Source organism: Oncorhynchus nerka, linkage group LG15 (genome assembly GCF_034236695.1).
Source record: "Oncorhynchus nerka isolate Pitt River linkage group LG15, Oner_Uvic_2.0, whole genome shotgun sequence".
NCBI lineage: Eukaryota > Metazoa > Chordata > Actinopteri > Salmoniformes > Salmonidae > Oncorhynchus > Oncorhynchus nerka.
In genome coordinates, this window is record NC_088410.1 from 62,651,633 (window position 1) to 62,670,463 (window position 18,831).

At 41.9% G+C, this 18,831-nt stretch overlaps 2 protein-coding genes across 2 annotated transcripts in view; one reads left to right on the forward strand and one right to left on the reverse strand.

The window, feature by feature from the left end:
* Window positions 1-225: 225 nt before the first annotated feature.
* On the reverse strand, window positions 226-3,382 carry LOC115143690 (insulin-like growth factor-binding protein 3). The gene is made up of 4 exons (XM_029684163.2): window positions 2,816-3,382; window positions 2,068-2,102; window positions 1,763-1,885; window positions 226-1,523 (listed from the first exon to the last, which is right to left on the reverse strand). The coding sequence occupies exons 1-4, from the start codon at window positions 3,156-3,158 to the stop codon at window positions 1,410-1,412; spliced, it is 615 nt and encodes a 204-aa protein (XP_029540023.1). The 5' UTR covers window positions 3,159-3,382; the 3' UTR covers window positions 226-1,409.
* A 1,410-nt stretch (window positions 3,383-4,792) lies between these two features.
* The window catches only part of LOC115143088 (SPRY domain-containing protein 3-like), a 51,404-nt gene continuing 37,365 nt past the window's right edge, over window positions 4,793-18,831 (forward strand). The window contains exons 1-6 of the mRNA XM_029683114.2: window positions 4,793-4,928; window positions 5,446-5,580; window positions 8,574-8,649; window positions 10,320-10,444; window positions 14,040-14,175; window positions 14,503-14,688. Coding sequence (XP_029538974.1) covers window positions 5,453-5,580; window positions 8,574-8,649; window positions 10,320-10,444; window positions 14,040-14,175; window positions 14,503-14,688 — 651 coding nt within the window. The 5' untranslated portion in view covers window positions 4,793-4,928; window positions 5,446-5,452. The remainder of the gene's footprint in view (window positions 4,929-5,445; window positions 5,581-8,573; window positions 8,650-10,319; window positions 10,445-14,039; window positions 14,176-14,502; window positions 14,689-18,831) is intronic.

An 18,831-nucleotide genomic window follows, 5' to 3' on the forward strand; every position in this document is an offset into this window, starting at 1 on the left:
GCCAGTCCTGTTCTAAATCTTCCTGGTCATATGAGAACGATTTCTGGATTAAGGGCACACTGGCCAGCCATTACAGCCATAGCAAGGTTATTTTCAATCACAAACAGGTTTTTGTTCAACTGTAGACCACATGCTGTTATTCCAGGCTGTTATGAGGCTCACATGAAACCTCTAAAACATATATTATACAGCAGGTAAGTATCTTCACCAGACATCTGGGAAAGATACCCATCAACAGAAATGTGCTTCCAGTGTGTTTCCACTCAGAGGCTTTTATTGATAAAATGTCACATTTACTTAAGTATAAAAGATTGTCAACATAAATAATTACATCAATAAAATATGTTCAGCAGGTACAGTACAAAATACAATGTTTTGTCATGCCCAATAGAAGACAAAAAAGCACTTAAATAAAATGTACAATTTGTTATAAAAAATACATACTGAGAATTAAATAATATATCAGGTTTTAATTTATATATGTATATAAAAAGACTATATCTTATACTCTAAAAACATGTCTGCTCAGCTATAATGTCAGTAAAAAGATTGGAGGTGCTCCAGTAGTTCTTGGTCCTGGAGTTTGAATATCAGAATGTCAGATTTAAGTGCATAGTTTCAGAACTATAAGAGCGACAGTGGTAACATCATCAGAGACAATCGTCATCACTAGGCCTAGACCCCTCAAACACAACTCTGGACTTCGAAGCAAGTTCCACTGCATTTTTTAATTGTTCCCCTATAATCAAGGATTGATTTAGACCTGGGACACCAGGTGTGTGCAATTAATTATCAGGTAGAACAGAAAACCAGCAGGCTGTCGACCTCGTAGGGTAAGAGTTGAGTACCCTGGCCTAGACTGTCATGGGACGCAGCGGGTGAATGGGATTGGGGATGTAGTCTACTACAGGTCTACCCACTTTGAGTTAGGTTATAAAATGAACTCACAACTCTGCATATTTATAACACAGAGTACAGATATTGAAACTAAAAAGTGCAATAATTCCATACCCATCCAGTCTAAACTCAGGTGAAGCCTACTTAGTAAATAATCTCTCCGGTTTGAACTGTATCAGAACTCATCACTAGAGGGCGCTGTGAGACCAAACTAACAGGGATGGATAAAGCGAATGACCTGCCCAAGAAATACAATTGGAAAAATGTGCTTGTAGGTAGTAGTGTAGTAGGGAATGCATCTGAAATGGCACCCTATTCCCTACAAAGGGTGCCATTTGGGATGCAGTTGGGTGAATTTTGCATGTATTGGCCATTTAGTGTCCAGCACTTTGGGCAGCTCTTCTGTTCTTCTTCTATCCCCCTCTTTTCTCCTCATCTTGCTTTTCCTCTCGATCCTCACCCATTGGTCAATATTCCAGACTTCAGGGTGTGTTGGACTGGGCAGTGCCCTCTCATACATTGTCACAGATCAGGGTGCCCTCTGGACTTGTGTGTGATGATGTTGGCATGCCACTCTCATTCACACACCAGCAGTGACCGCGGTGCATGCCCCGAGACGACCGACACTGCCACACAGAGATAAAGCCTATTAGAGATGTGCAGTTTTGTATAGGACACAACAACGACACTCAAACACATACACACAAACATTTCTGACCAGGCATTGACTATCGAGTCCAGCCTGCAACTCAAGATTGAGTTGGTCCACTGAACTCCTACTTAGGCAAGGTTACTCATCATGCAAGCATAGTTTGGCGAACCAACTATGCTATACATGCATAAACCAGTCTGCTTCTAAACATACCTGTTTCTTTCTGAAGAAACCACGCTTGTCACAGTTGGGCATATAGATATCGCCACGGTCTGACTGGAAGACCACGGGCTCAAGACCTTTAAGTACAGTGTTCAGCAGCCTACGACACGGAGCCTAGAGAGAGAAGGAGAGAGAAAGACGGAGAGAGAGAGCGGGTTTTCATTATTAAAACCCCCGCCACTATTTCAGGTGCATGTTTTATTGTCTTTCAATTATATCGCTCAACACAGTCCTCCACACATTTGGAAGCACAACATTAGTCCTCATTATGAAATGTCTTAAGTAAAGGATTTTACCTTCTCCAGGACTTCAGTCAGTGTCGGGTGTGTGGCTGGAAAAAATACATGACAACAGCTTTAGCATAGTAATGGATTACATTACCACAGTAACTGATTACTGAAATATCTGATGAATGCAGTGGCAGAGACAAACCAGTAGGTAGAGTCACATATCATGTTCACAGATTGGCATTAACAGGTTGTTGAGTAAAATTTCCAGCTGCTGGTGATTTGAGGTCAACATGACATAATTGGGATTATTTAAGAGAAGAACATTTCCCACCCACAAAACAATTTAATTCCTGGTGGAGTCTGAGCATAGATTTATTTGAAAGAAATCCTAAGTCTTGTGGCTGAGTTTGGAGCACTGCATACTGATCTTGGCTCTGTCTCCAATGTAAACTACTGTCAGTGCCAATTGTGTGCTCCATTACGACCTAGCTGTATTTCTTACTTCTGATGAAGCTACACATTTTCCACTTCCACAGGCCAATACAATCTCACAATCGGGACCTTTCTAATCACAACAAAGTCATCAGAGCAACGTGTATTTATTTATCTAAGATATACAGCGCTGGATTCATGTCCATATCCTGACAAGGATCAACTCTGGGCCCTTGTTATACAGCCCATAATTAGGTCAAGTGAACTATCTGCAAAAGCTCAATTTAGCATTGATTTTAGTTATAGTTTACAGTACCTCCTCCTCCACCCCACCAGATGTAACTGAGTGGCTTCTCCCTCTGTGCTGTAGTAGGTGTCTTACCTTTTGGCTGGGGACTCTCAGAAGGGCTGGGTTCACTGGCGTTGCCACAGACTCCCCTGCCCTGCAGAAGGGCCTGGAGGGGGCTGGGGTCTCCCAGTGGTGGGGCGCAGCGGAGTCCTCGGGCACAGCTCAGGGTGTAGACCCCACAGGGCTCCCCCAGGAACAGGACAGTGGTGCTGAGCTCCCCAGACTGTTGCCTCTGGTTGGGGGCCCTAGCCCCCTGTAAGCCCTTACTGGAGGGACTCCTTCCTCTGGGAGGGGGCAGCCGGGAGGCTAGCGTCCACGGGCTGGAGAGGGCAAGCTGGAGGAAGAGCAGGGCCAGAAGGTCAGGGTACAGAAGCATGTTTCCCTCAAAATACACGTGGTCCACCAACAAAAGTTAAGTAATAGTCCAGTAGGTTCCTATTTGTTTCAATGCCAGATATTCTATGTCAGGGTAGGCTGTTGTCTGAGGTTTGTTCTTATTCAGCTCTGTTCCAGTTGTTGGTTGGGAGAAGCGAGGCAGAGTGGATAGGAATCCCCTCCAGCTACAACAGAGCGATAATGAAGCAGACAGACACCACGGACAGCGGCTTTTAAAGAGCCAAAAGGTGGAGGGAGAGGGAGGGGGAAGGAAAGAGGGAGAGAGGAATATTAGTCTCCCCTCTCATTTCCAGATTGCTGAGCACACCCCCACTTCCCCTTGTCTCTGACACACACACCTTTCCTTTACCAGTGCCTGCTGGTGAAATAGGGTTAGCCGTAACCCCATCATGAATGTGTCATTATTGCTGTTTCAAATTCGGCATTATTGTTTTTCCACCAGGAATATATTTGATTTATGTGTTTTACAAGTAAGCATTACTGACACATTTAAAATGACAGGCTGGTGATGAGAACATGTGTTTATAGAAAACATATATGTTTGATTAAGTGTCCTCTTCTGTGTATACAAACTGAGAATAACCCTTGTACATACTTCACCTGTGCTTTGATGGTTATTGATGAAGAAGCCTGATAAAGAATTTGGACAGGTTCCAACAGCAATCTTGTTAAACCGTTGCATCAGGCACGGGTCTAAATCCTATTCCTTTAACTGTACTTTACGACTGCACACCTGAGCTGTTTAAAACGTGGGCTACCGTCTTTGGAACTTTGGAATGTACAGTCAAACACCAAAGGAATTCTAATCAAGGGATTAGTCACTCACATCCAAAGTTTAATGACCCCATTACATGGAATGTTTGCATTTGCAGTTGCCATGGCTTAGCTTAAAATAACAAATAATGAACACAAAAGAGTAGCTTGATGACGTAAAAGTGCACGTTCAGACTTTGATCAGAGAGACATTGACGGAGAGGGTGCCGGAGTGCCACTTAACATAGGGGACTTTGGCTGACTAAGCCAAACATGATTAATTCTTCCATGACAGGAAATGCATTCCTGTGTGTGTGTGTGTGTGTGTGTGTGTGTGTGTGTGTGTCATGATAATGGACAAGTGAAGAATGTTGTAGGAGGACCACCTCTTTAAAAATGACTTATTTTTAAAAAATTAAGGGGAAAAACACTGCTGTTTAATGCTGAAGCCAATCTGGCAACGAATATGTAAAAGCAAGAAACATTTGCTGTCAGTCCTGTATTCCCAGTTCACGATCAGAACGCTGTTCGGTTCAAATGTTTCACAATCAAGATGTATTTTTATGTATTTCTTTAGCTATGGAAGCCCTCCCTTTCCACACCTAACAATTAGTAACCCACCCCAAAACTCAGGATTCATCCTTCTAAAAAAAAGACACGGCTCCGCCCCATAATTAGGCTCCTTTATTATTTTACTGTCATCTCAAATTCTATCTTGCTCACTCACATACACGTTTAATTTATATCCTGTCAAGTGTAGCCAACTCAATTTAGATAATAATGCTCTTTGAAAAATAGCCTACAGCCTAAAATAAACAGCTACAGTAGAGTACTTTATAGATTGCCGGAAACAAATGTTATTGGTATCATGATGTCATTAGAACGCGCCATTTGCACTCAGCGGAATTTGTTTTGATGGAGCTGGAGAGCACATACGGGAAATTTGTAAACAACAAGGAATTTGGCCACAGATGAAAGACAGTAGCTTAACAATAAGGTGTGCAACTTTAGTCCGTGTGTGTTTTATAAATAAACAAAAAGTTACCGGACGTGTGAGAGGATGTCCTGCGTACGGACAGAACTCTTCCTCACTGTATGTGTGGTTGAGAAGTGCTTGATGTGGATAGCTAGCTAACGTTAATCTAGGGCTACAGTAGCTAACAGTATTTATTTCCCTGCAGGTGTTGGCAGCTGGAGCTAGATAGCTGGCTAGTTCGCTCTAGACTATTAACATTTGATTTGTTCTTAAATTGCTAACTAACTAGGTATATTGTGTATTAATTAGGTAATACGCCGTACATTACATGTTATTATTTGACACCCTCGTACAAGCTACTTTGGGCATTTATATATTTTTTAGTTTGATTTCGACCCAACTGAACCAAACAAATGCAAAACCGACATCCTAGTCCATAACTATTCAGCCTGCTATTCATATGCAGCTGCCACTTCAAAAACTTATATGAGAGTAGGGTAGAGGATCAACACCTCAACGTTCCTGTTTCTGTCCTCAGGTAAGCGATGGACGACATCAACCTCCATTACCGTTTTCTGAACTGGAGACGGAGGATCCGGGAGATTCGCGAGGTAGGGGCTGTGCGGTACCGTGAGCGGTTCAAGAGGATGCTGAGAGACGGAGACGTGCTAAGGTGGGGATGAAAACTGTCAAGTGTAGGATGATGAATGAGAGATTGATTTGATTTATTTATTTTCCAGAAGGAATATCAGTTGTGGTAAGTCAGATAAGATCAATATACATAGTGTATAAACATATAAACAGCAACATTCATACATAATAATATATAATGACACTAGCCAAAACAGTGTTCCTCTAATCCTGGTTCTAGGCAGGGAATGTAAAGAGACGGAACAGTCAGAGCCTGGCTTCCCAACAATGGCAGAAGATGTAAAATGCATTTCCAAAAACACCACGCAGAGAGAACGGTCGCTAAGTGCGTTGTTGGAGCATGTGTTGATACTGATAGAATCGAAAGAAAGGAGCTCGGATCAGCTTTATCCATTAAAATCTTAACATTCACAATACTGAAAACGGATCAACTCCTATTACAACTTACAGCTGCATATTGAGGCGGCTTATTCTAATGCTTAACCAATGCAAATTCACGAAATCACCGATTTGGCACATCATTGCACACATGTTAGGCCAGTGAATCCCAGCCAGAGGTACTAGGGCCCCTGGGGGTACATGAGAAGACTCATGAGACTATAGGCTTACTGGTAAAATGCACATGAGAGGCTACTTTTACCAGAGCGAAATTCAGTTGGTAGTACAGCATATATATATATATATATGAGAGAGAGAGAGAGAGAGAGGAATTACAGACAGTATCCTACAAGTAGTAAATATAACTCGATTGATTGAACATGAAACGTATTTCAATATGATTGAAATAGGCCTATAGCCTACTGTTTATTTTAATGCAGTCATCTTGGTTTTCATTTGAAGCATCTTTTTATACGTCCCTTGTTTGTATCATTTGCAAAGACATTGGCAGCTGTTTATTTATTGTCAACTTTGTTCTGAAGTTAGCAGCGGTCAAAGAGAGATTGATACACCATGTGATTCTATGTTTAGCGGAGATCGTCTGTGTATAAAGGCAAAAAAAGCATTTAACGACGCACTTAGCTGTTCTACGAGTGGTCTGAGGCAGGCTTTAGATTAAGAGTTATTTCAAGTGCAGCGTTAATAACGATGGTTTTGGGAATAAGCTCAGAGATTTATCAATGCTCCTACGAAGGTTCTAACAATGAACTTATCCTGAAGATGCTTTTTGGAAACCGGGCCCAGATCAGTCAGTCAGACACAATTTACCCACAATGAATCACAGCCCTAATATTCTCAAACACAGCCACCCTGTGGCCCTGTCCACAGAACCAAGGAATGTAAAGAGAAAGCACAGTCAGATGCGTCATAATATCTCTATCCTTGGTTCTGGGGACCCACAGGCATGGTGGCCTTCTTCGAGAACATCAAATCTTTGATGCAATGTGGGTAAATTGTGACTGACTGATCTGCAAATAATAATAGGTAGTTATTATTCAAGGTGAATTGTAGATCAGGCAGTTGATGACTGCAAGGCAGTCGAAGCCAAACAAGCCCACTGTGAGTGAAGTCTTTTGTTGCAGCCAAGTAGTAACACCGGATTCAAGTCCTTGATGAGCTGACTCAGGTGTGTTCGTTTGTACTGGGTCCTAGGCTGTATCCTCAAAGCATCTCATAAAATGTCCTAGGAATCCCGTTAAAACCTATTTTAAGACTTAAAAAGCTCCCAGCTCAGAGTAGGTTGATGTTAAGACACCGCTCAGACATACTCTTAACCAGGAGTAAAATCAACTCATAAAAGTTTATCTCAGCTGGTAATCACAATCACGGCAGTTTGAGGTACCGCAAAGGAAAGATAGTGATAACACTTATTGACATTGTTGCAAATGATGGGGAATAACCATTTGCGATGAGGCATCGCCAGCTGTGAATGGGACTGTACATCAATGTTGAAATGGTAAAACGTTTGTTATCATTTTCGCCTGACACGATCACTTTGCCTAGGCCTACTATTCATTATTGCTTAATATATATATATATATAACATCTCTCAATAGCTTTTGCAAAGTAGGTATCAAGTCACTCGACGATAATGTTGCATACAACATTGTATACTTTTGAAAAGTCTATAATTTTCATTGAAAACAATCAAAGTTAACATAAGCCAGCTGATCCAACACCTTACACTTGCTTACAGCTGCACTACACATTTCTCATCCCGACACATTTCTCATTCCTGGATTGAGGTACGTTTTCCAAGCCATATCTTGCGCCGGCTCCGCAGTTTCTTAATACATTTTTTGGGTTAACTGTAGCCAAGCATAAGGTATCGGATCAGCTGGCTAAAACCCTAGATGCTTTCAATTGCCAAATTGATGTGCGTGCAGAATAGACCTGTTCTATGCAAGCTATTTCTATGCTTCCCATTCTTTTGTTTTTGAGTCTTTTTACTTTCGGTTTTGTACACCAGCTTCAAACAGCTGAAACAACAATATTTTTGGTTATGGAAAATATATTTCAGAGCTGTTTAGATGGTATAATGGTATACTAGGTTATTTTGTCCCAAACTGAAATTAGGCAAACTAGTATTAGCAAACAGGAAATGGCAGAGCGATTTTTGCAAAGTGCAACTTTAACAACTGCAATTTAATGTGGTGCAGGAACCACTGACTCACTGCATGTTTCTATTATCAAGACACCTGCTGGTAATTCTTAACTGATTAGGACAGCTCATGAGGTCTCCTAAATATATGTTGACTAGGAGGGACTAAATAGGCTTCATGCATAATTTTCCATTTTTACCCATAAGAGTAGGAGCAAAATGTATATTCTCAGCACTTATGACTCATTTTCTACTTGCTTTGTGGATACGACCCCTAGATTGTTTACTTTTAGACTCATACTGTCTTTCCCACTGTCCTCCTAGCCTCTCACTGTCTTGGATGACCAGTACCATCCACAAGTTAAAGAACTACTGTATGCTGTGTAGCATACGCTTGTATGTTCGTTGCATACTTTCAAATACTTTTGCAAATACGATACGATTAATATAAAGTAATTTCTGAAATTCTTTTACAGTTACCAAGGGAACTCGGATGAGGTTGGCTGCTACGTGGCTCCAAGGCCGTTATCCAAAGGAAACTGCTACTTTGAGGTAAGCTCCAATACAGATTTAGTTAGGTATCCCTGACTCAGGCATTGGTGGTCTTGTAGTTAATTTTCGTCCATTTATTTAACATTACCAAGCTATTAATCAAATTTGACAGACATATCACACAAGTTGTCAAGTCAAGATGTCTCTTGCCTCTATAGTGTTCCCACACTGTTGTACCCTGTTGTTCCCACACTGTTGCCTACTGTCGTATAGGCGAGTCTTTTGACAGTTCAAGTCAAGAGCATCGTAATTCTGAGCCCATCGCCAGTCACACCCTGTAGATTAACTGCTGTCTGCCCTCAGAGAACTGCACAGCTGCTAAATTTAGCTGACACATTTAAGTAAAAATAGTTTTCAGACCAACCCAAACTGTTATTTTTGGACCCTTCTTTTTTTTTTAAACAAATGATCTGACAATTGGATCAAACATGGTCGTTTTTCCAGTGTAAAAGTATGCAGTGTGTAACATAACTCCCCAGTTATTCACCAGTACCTTTTTTTAATAGGAGTCCCTCCAGACTAAATCATAAAGACAGCAGACTCGTAAAAAAGCATCCTGGGTTTTGGTAAAGCTCAGGAAAGGAGGACTTGGCTGTACATTCTGGGATAGGGAGAGGTCTGGTTCTGGTGTTTAGTGTTGGCTTCCTGAGCCTACTGTATGCTATGCCAGGACAGTGAGTGGGTAAGTAGAGTGATTCCTGAAGGAGTCCTGCTGGTGTCCATATGTGAGTCCCAAATGGCACACTATTCCCTTTATAATGCACTACTTTTGACCAGTGCCCATAGTAGTCCACTATATAGGGGAATAGCGTGCCATTTGGGATGCACACTATGGCGTTGGAGGATTGACTGGGCAGACATAATGAGTGTCTGACTGAACGCCCGCGCCAGCTTTAACTTTCATGGAAGGGAAATCATATCCCGCTTTTCATTAACGGACACACCTTAGAGTGAATTAAACAAAACCTTGTTTATGGAAACAGAAGACTGAAGCCATGTAATTCTTTTTCTTATTGTCTTATCTTACTTTTTGACACATGCACTGAAATATTCCGGTTTTCAGGATGATCATTGCCAAAACACAGATTTTATTAATCAATCATGTAACTGCAAGTTACATGGTTCTTATATGAACATGTTTGGTTTTTCAGGCTTAGACCATTTAGCAGTGGGCAGGGGCTGCTTTCCCAACCGATCATCAGCAGACCTGTGTCCATCTCAGTTCAAGTGTCTTTATGTCCCAAATGGCACCCTATTCCTTTTAGAGTGCACTACTTTTGACTAGGGCCCATAGGTGCCATTTGTGACGCAGCCCCATACCAGTCTGACTGAGGATTAAGGAGCTCTGAAAGGGATTAAGAATGTGATACAGAGAAACAGACTGCTGTGTATTCCATGGGCCGTGCTAGTGAGGTCATGGGGAAGGACTTAATGGTTTCCCCTTTTCAGCGCTCTCGATCTTTCAGTGTTCTGATTGCACTCCTTCTACTTAAGTGGCCCTCAGGTATGATGTCATAATTAATTGCTGTCAGTAGGAAAGTGTGTAGTTGCAGGTGCTCGTGAACAGCTGTCTGACTGCCACCCCCAAAGGGAAATATGAACATTTGAGCATGTTAGGACCTCTTGCTCATGCTATGGTTTTTAAGTGAAGTGGTCTGTGATGTTTTCAGGTGACCATCGTTGACACAGGGGTGAGGGGGATGATTGCTGTTGGCCTGGTGCCTCAATACTACAAGCTGGACCATCAGCCTGGCTGGCTCCCGCACTCAGTGGCCTACCACGCTGATGATGGCAAGTAAGTTAATTGAATTTAACTTGAATTGATGTTCGACAAATCAGACTCGCGATGCATGTGGCAAGAACAAGAGACTATCACAGACTACAAAGGCATATCCAGCTGTGTGGTGCCCATCGAAGCCTCCCTACCAGACGAGCTTAACATATTCTACCCTCGATTCGGAAGACTCGCTGCTCCGGATGACCAAGTGCTTTTGCTCTGAGGCTGACGTGAGGAAAACTCCCAAAAGAGTTAATATTCACAAAGCTGCCGGCCCAGATGGCATCCCTGGCCGCATCCTCAGAGTGTGTGCTGGATACCACCCTCTGCAACTGGATCCTGGACCTCCTCACGGGCAGACCAAAGGCTGTGAGGATTGGCAACAACACCTCCTCCACACTGACTTTTAACAGAGGGGCCCCCCAGGGGTGTGTCCTCAGGCCTCTTCTATTATTATTATTATTATACCTTTATTTCAACAAGGAACACAGACTGAGACCAATGTCTCTTTTACAGCTGGGCCCTGCGTATATATGTTTACACATACAGTTTAGGTACAATGATTAAAAAAACTAAACAAGACAAACAAAACGATCACAGATAATAAAATATACAGCAACAGTTTTCATTTACACACAGGTTATTCTACTAACAGCACAAGAACTTGCATTATCCGAAACAGTTACAAGCAATACAAAAATAAATGCTCCAATAAATATTAAAAATTAGCAAGGGGGACAAGAGTCTCATGTTTAAGTTTAGTCTGCAGGCTATTCCATAGGCAAGGAGCGTAACAGGAAAAGGCAGCCATACCCAACTCTGTGGAAATCACATGGGCCTCAAGTGTAATCCATACTTGAGACCTGGTTTTAGGAATTCTAATTCTAATATATCTGTTCACCCACGACTGCGTGGCTTTGCACGACACCAACTCCATCATCAAGTTTGCTGACAACACAACTGTTGGAGGCCTGATAACCAACAATGACGAGTCAGCCTATAGGGAGGAGGTAAGTGAACTGGCATTGTGGTACCTCTCCCCCAATGGCATCAAAACAAAGGAGCTGATTGTTGACTTCAGGAAGCAGAGGAAGGAACATGCTCCATCCACATCAACGGGACTGCAGTCGAGAGAGTTAACAGTTAAGTTCCTCGGCGTCCACAACAACAACACCACCAGTCTTGTCAAGAGGGTACAACAGCGTCTCTACTTCCTACGGCGGCTGAAGAAATTTGGAATGTCACCCTGGATCCTCTCCAAATACTAACTCTGCAGCATCGAGAGCGTCCTGACTGGTTGCATCACGGCCTGATATGGGAATTGCATTGTCCACGACTGCAAGACCCTCTTGCGGGTGGTGAATACGGCACAGTACATCACTGGGGACCTGCTCCCACCCACCATGCTCCCGGGCTCCCAAGTGGCGCAGTGGTCTAAGACACTGCATCTCAGTGCAAGAGGCGTCACTGCAGTACCTGGTTTGAATCCAGGCTGCATCACATCCGACCGTGATTGGGAGTCCCATAGGGCTGCGTACAATTGGCCCTGCGTCGTCCGGATTTGGCTGGGGTAGGTCGTCATTCTAAATAAGAATTTGTTCTTAACTGACTTGCCTAGTTAAATAAATAAATAATCCAGGACATCTACCCGAAACGGTGCCCGGGGAAGGCCCGCAGCATCATCAAGGACCCCACACACCCCCGCCACGAGCTGTTTTCTCCCTTACCATTGGGCAGATGGTATCAGAGCATGAGGTCTGATATCAACAGGCTCAGAGACAGTTTTTATCTACAAGCCATCAGACTGCTGAACACTTGAACTGGACTGACCACCTGCTCTGCTTCTCTGCACCTTAGCAAACATGCACTCACCCCCCCCCCCCCCCCCCCACACACACACACACACACATTCAAGCTACACACGCATCACTACTGCAGCTACCAGACTCTTATTATGATTGGTAAATACTGCACAATTTAAACACCTTTCCCCAAACCCCCTTCCCCAAAACACGTGTAAATATTGGGCTATAAATTGTACCGTCCTGTATTATACTAACATGTTTATTCTATTCTACTGAGCCATTTACTTTGTTTGTATTCCTATCTTGTATTATTGTCCCCCATTATGAAACCTGGGAAGGGACTGTGGATCTGTCTTCGTCTGTCCGTTCATTTGTCCGTTAGTCACACTCAATATTTCAGACAGCACTGGGTCGAGTTTGACGGGCCGAGTTAGATGAAACCTTGGGGGAATGATGCGTCTTGCAAGTTTTTACTGATTGGTCCAAGCCGGGAGCTATAGTAATTAATTGAAATGTGTTAGCTACATGCGATATCTCAATTGGCCCAAGTGGGGGTTCTGCATAACTAATTCGGGACAAAATGTTTACTTTTGCCTTGTTTCTTATTGTTATTGCATTGTCGAGAAGGAACCTACAAGTAAGGAATTCATTGGACGGTGTAAACCATGTGTATCCCGTATATACTCTAAAATCTCTTATTTGTAAAGTTTTGAATGAAGGCCTACCTTAACATTCTAGCATCAGTTTGCTTTAGAATGCATAGAGATCATTTCAATGGTATGTTCTAGAAGGGAATAGAGAAATAGGCCTAATGTTCCTCAACAGATTTATTTTGAACGGGCCACAGCACCACTTTACGAACATTCAACCTAAGTTGAGAAACACTGCTTGGTAGAGCTGGGCGGCAATACAGACAAAAATCCATATCGCGATAAATTGCTTGAATTGATGCGATAACGATAAATAGAACAATACGTTTGTAACATTAATGTGCACCACTTTTTTTTATCCTTTAAACTACTAATACTATTAATTATGGTTATAACTATCAATTGTCCCATTAACAATCACACATTTAGCTAACTTATTTCATTTCAAACTTCACATTTCTCTAGTGTAGGCTACTTATGGTGATGACAATATCAGCAAAATGTCTGCGATAAGTGATTGGTATGGTCGGTGTCGATCATTTTTGGTTTATCGTCTCAGTTCTACTACTTTGTCTACTGTTGTGAAGGTTGAAGTATGTGAGACCTACAGGTAACTGCCAAAATAAAGGAAGGAAACAAATCATGGATACAAAGTATATTGAAAGCAGGTGCATCCACACAGGTATGGTTCCTGAGTTAATTAAGCAATAAAACATCCCATCGTGCTTAGGGTCATGTATAAAATGCCAGTTGCCAATTATTTTGGCTACCATGGCTAGAAGAAGAGATTTCAGTGACATTGAAAGATGGGTTCAAAGGAGCATAGGAAGTTTAAAGTGTGTGTGTGTTTCTGTCTCAGTCACCAGATCTCAACCCAATTGAACACTTATGGGAGATTCTGGAATGGCGCCTGAGACAGCATTTTCCACTACCATTAACAAAACACAAAATTATGGAATTTCTTGTGGAAGAATGGTGTCAAGTCCCTCCAGTAGAGCATCAGATACTTGTAGAATTCATGCCAAGGCACATTGAAGCTGTTCTGACGGCCCGTGGTGGGCCAACCCCCTAGACACTTTATGTTGGTGTTTCCTTTAGTAGTCTGCCAGCTGTTGCTCAGCCAGCACGCTCACATCTCACCTCTCTGCCATTCAACAGGCTGTACAATGGGAACACTGTTGGACAGCAATTTGGGCCCAAATGTAACCGTGGCGATCGTATCGGCTGTGGGATCTACCTAGAGTCGTTGGAGGATGGACGAACAACAGTCCTCTTCACCAAGAACGGAAAAGAAGTAAGCTAAGCTCTTAGTCTTATTCTCTTCCACACACCTGTAGGCCTACAACATACAATCAAGATAATGCTGTAATTGGAAAAAGATTAACCTACTTTCGTCTGGTATTTATATTCTCTATGATATGTAACGCCTCCATATGCCATGAATGCAGATTGGGCCACAGAGATTGAGTCTTAATTTCGTAGTCTTACTTTTGAGACCACGTGTGCAGTCAGGATCAAGGCTTTGGTCTTAGACTGGGTCTAGTACTCAATGGTCCTGGACTGGTCCAGACTCCATCTATCTGTCACCCATCGGACATAGTAACATTGTGTTTGCGTCCAGGTGGGCACGGTCGTGGTCCCAGGGTCTCCAGAGGCACTCTACCCGGCCGTGGGGATGCACTCCTTGGGGGAGGAGGTGCAGCTGGATCTGCAGGCTGAGTGGGGGATGGAGGAGGACGGACTAATGATGGTTGACAGCCACGAGGACGAGTGGGGGCGTCTCCATGACGTCAGGGTCACCGGGACGGTAAGGACCTGGTCTTGCCTGTTGTCTTCTAGGCTACATACTGAATTAATGTTATTCACATGAGCTTCTTGTAGTGATTATGTTACACCTCATCTTCTCAACATACATATTATGTAAATTGTGTATGACTATGAATAAACAACCTTTGTATGAAGAAAGAGAGGGTATGATTACGTTCCAATGTCCATACTAGCATACCACTTAGAATTAGTGTTGTCACGGTACCAGAATATTTACTGGTAACAAGGTTTAGTATCATGATACTCGCTACCATCACGGTACCCGATATCATAACGATATCACTTCAAAATGGCACTTGATCCAGACAGATCTTTTGAGTTCAATATCATGACATTTTAAATGTTTGATGTCCATTTTTCAGAGACAGCCATGTATGCATTAATGAATCAATTATACAATCATGCAATCAATTTGACTTTGCTTTTAGCAATCTAACTACAGTGCATTCAGAAAGTGGCGGCAGGGTAGCCTAGTGGTTAGAGCGTTGGACTAGTAACCGGAAGGTCGTGAGTTCAAACCCCAGAGCTGACAAGGTACAAATCTGTCGTTCTACCCCTGAACAGGCAGTTAACCCACTGTTCCCAGGCCGTCATTGAAAATAAGAATGTGTTCTTAACTGACTTGCCTGGTTAAATAAAGGTTAAAAAAAAAAAGTATTCACACCTCTTTTTCCACATCTGTGAACGACCATCTCGATTCGGTCCTATGTAGCAACGTTTTCAATGGTGTTTTTGACATTGGATAAAAGTAGAGACTCAGAGCTAGAACATGGTATATTATACACTGCAGTTGAGGAACAACGGGAAAGTAATTCTGCTTTGAAAGTTGCTAAACTTGTAACCCCACTTTTGAGAAAATGGCCCTTGAATGTTTTGGTACACCTACTGGTGCGCTCTTCTACACCCATTCAGCATCGTTAACACCCTCTTAAGCCCCACCCATCTTTTTGACTATTCACATGTGAGGCCATGCGCTAAATGGAGTAAGGTAGTGTAGTAAACAACCAAAGATGTCAAGACTAAAAGTGGTAAAAGTAGAAGCAAAAATACATGTTATCTAGTCTTTGGCCTATATCCTAATCTGACTTTGGTGCAGGTCATGTTGTTCTTCACATTACCGTCTCTGGTAAACACACACTATATGAAATAAAATCAATGGTTCAATGAACATGTTTTGACCTAAATCAGGAATTTCCCCATTGTCTGATTCATTTTTGGAGTTGGAGAGAGTCAGCATGGCACGATCGTCCTCCAGAAAGTGGAGAGCATTAACAACACTTTTGGAGTTCTTCATGATATCTTTCAAAAAAGATGCGGTAGAAAGTATTACCTACACATACTGAGCAGCTCATGTTATATACAGAAACATACTGCATGTCCAGCCCATCCATTATCTCAGCCAATCACGGCTAGCGGGAAGTCCGTCTTTTTCCATGGCTAACCAAATAATTTAACAATTTTTGTCATATTTACAGATGGCATACAAGTGTGTCATTAAGGTACATGAAAGTTCACATGTTCCAGAAGGCATTTGTGTTTACGTTCAAATGCCTCTCCTGTGAAGTAGTGACGTGCAACATACGCCTTGTCCTGAAACGAGTCACATTTTGGTATGTTACAGCCTGAATTTAAAATGGATTAAGTTATACACAATACCCCATAATGTCAAAGTGGAAATATGTTTTTCAAAATTTTTGCAAATTGATAAAAGCTGAAAAGTCTTGGGTCAATAAGTATTTAATCCCTTTGTTATGGCAAGCCTAATAAATTCAGGAGTAAAAATGTGCTTAACAAGTCACATAAGTTATGTGCAATTATAGTGTTTAACATGATTTTTGAATAACTACCTCATCTCTGTACCCCACACAATTATTTGTAAGGTCCCTTAGTCAAGCAGTGAATTTCAAACACAGATTCAATCACAAAGACCAGGGATGTTTTCCAATGCCTCGCAAAGAAGGGCACCTAATGGTAGATGGATAAAAAAAAGCAGACATTGAATACCCCTTTGAGCATGGTAAAGTTATTAATTAAACCTTGGGTGTATAAATACACCCAGTTACAACAAAGATACAGGCGTCCTTCCTAACTTAGTTGCCGAGAGGAAGGAAACCGCTCAGGGATTTCACCATGACGGCCAATGGTGACTTTAAAACAGAGTTTAATGGCTGTGATAGGAGAAAACTGAGGATGGATCAACAACATTGTAGTTACTCCCCAATACTAACTTAATTGACAGAGTGAAAAGAAGTACGCCTGTACAGAATATAAATATTCCAAAACATGCAACCTGTTTGCAAAAAGGCATTAAAGTAATATTGCAAAAAAATGTGTTAAAGCAATTAACTTGATGTCCTGAATACAAAGTGTTATGTTTGGGGCAAATCCAATACAACATATTGCTGAGTACCACTCTCCATATTTTCAAGCATAGTGGTGGCTGCATCATGTTATGGGTATTAGGCTTGGGCGGTATCCATATTTTCATATTGCCATATGGGATTTACAGTTTTACCGACATTATAGAATTTGCACAAACTAATAGTGAATCATATAGACGCTGTTAGCTAAATGCTAATGAGCAAAAATTAACATAAATTAATTGCAAAAACAGGAAAATCCAGCTCATAAAGTTTTAGAAGCATAGCTAGTAGCTACCGAATGTCATTTTCTGTGAGTGTGGATATTTATAAGTGAAAGTGAACGAGAGAAATTGTGCAAATGAAGAAAGTTGTCATGCATGCTTTTCTGAAGGAAGAGCAGCATGTGTACATGGGAAACGAACAGAGAAAACAAACGTTAGTAGAAAGCGCAGGGGAAAATAACTCATCCGGAGCTTTGACTTCTGGCGGAAAGCCATTATAAGATAACTGATGGCAAACATTTAGTAGTGAATTGTATATAAGTGTAACTTCATCACCTCATGTGCGCCACGCAACAGAGACTCGATAGAGACCGATAGTTATAGAACGCTATGGACTCACCAGCTCCGGTTGTGCTATTTACGAACAAACACGTGACTGGCGTAAATGATGTGACAGGTGAAATGAAAAACACAATCTGCTAAGGTATTACACGAGTTGACTGCAGGTAATAACTAAAACATTTGCAATCAATATTCAAATGTATTGGAAAAACTTGGGGGGGGGGGATATTTTTGACGACGTTGAAAAAACATTTTGTGGCTGTTTTCAAATACCTCGGTATATGGTATATATGTTAATGGAAAGGAAAACAACCAAAAAAATCAGGAACCTTGGAGTGTGGGCCTTCCGGCGCCAAACTTTTCTGCCGCAGCCACAATAATGTCCAGTTTTTTTCAACTTCTTTGAGACTTGTGCCGTACAGTTTATAACTGTGACAATGAACGCAACAAAATCCATCTTTTTAACACACAGGGTATCTTTTGTCTGGCAGCAAACATTTACTACAGGCTGTGACGTATCTATCCACTACCATATTTTCACTAGCATCACTTATTTTCTCAATTATTTTAATCGCTTCCACATCGGAGATTAGATTTTAAAATTGTATTTATGCGTTTTGGGTCCGGGTGGGAAAGACCCAGGTCAATTTCGGAACGGGTCCAACTTTTTGAACCTGTGAATACCTCTAGGCTAGAGCTAACAATGAGTAAGTGGAACATGCTCGGTGCTCTCGTGCTATAAGGGGACATCAGCTGCTCTGGCAGACAGACTCCATCCTCTCAATCAGTAAAGATCTGAGACACATACTATATGATAGAAGTACCAAAAGTTGTTTTAAATTATAGCACTGAACCGTTTTTTTTTCAGTATCTAAAAAGTACAGAAGTTTCGGTTTAACTTACAACACTACTTAGAAAACATGCCCGGTTCATTGCTTTATTCTAGTAGTATGCCATTGTTGATATCGGAAGATTTTCCTTATGTGTTTGCATCTGTCTCTGTTTCAGTCTGTGTGTCTCTGTGTGTTTGAGTGTTTATGTGTGTGTTGGTAACTGCTGAGTGGAGACCTGCCTGGTGGTGTTGGCAATGGCATGCTTGCTGGAGGCTGCAGCGTCTCATCTGTCTGGCCCTTCTGGTTCTGTGAAAGCAGCCTTCATACTGTAGCTACACCTGGGATTATGTTAACACACCTGTAG

Coding starts and splice junctions, on each gene's coding strand:
- LOC115143690 (XM_029684163.2), bottom strand. CDS start 3,158: ATGCTTCTGTACCCTGACCTTCTGGCCCTGCTCTTCCTCCAGCTTGCC. Junction 1,886..2,067: donor TGACTGAAGTCCTGGAGAAG/GTAAAATCCTTT, acceptor TTCTCTCTCTAG/GCTCCGTGTCGTAGGCTGCT. Junction 1,524..1,762: donor GTTTCTTCAGAAAGAAACAG/GTATGTTTAGAA, acceptor TCTGTGTGGCAG/TGTCGGTCGTCTCGGGGCAT.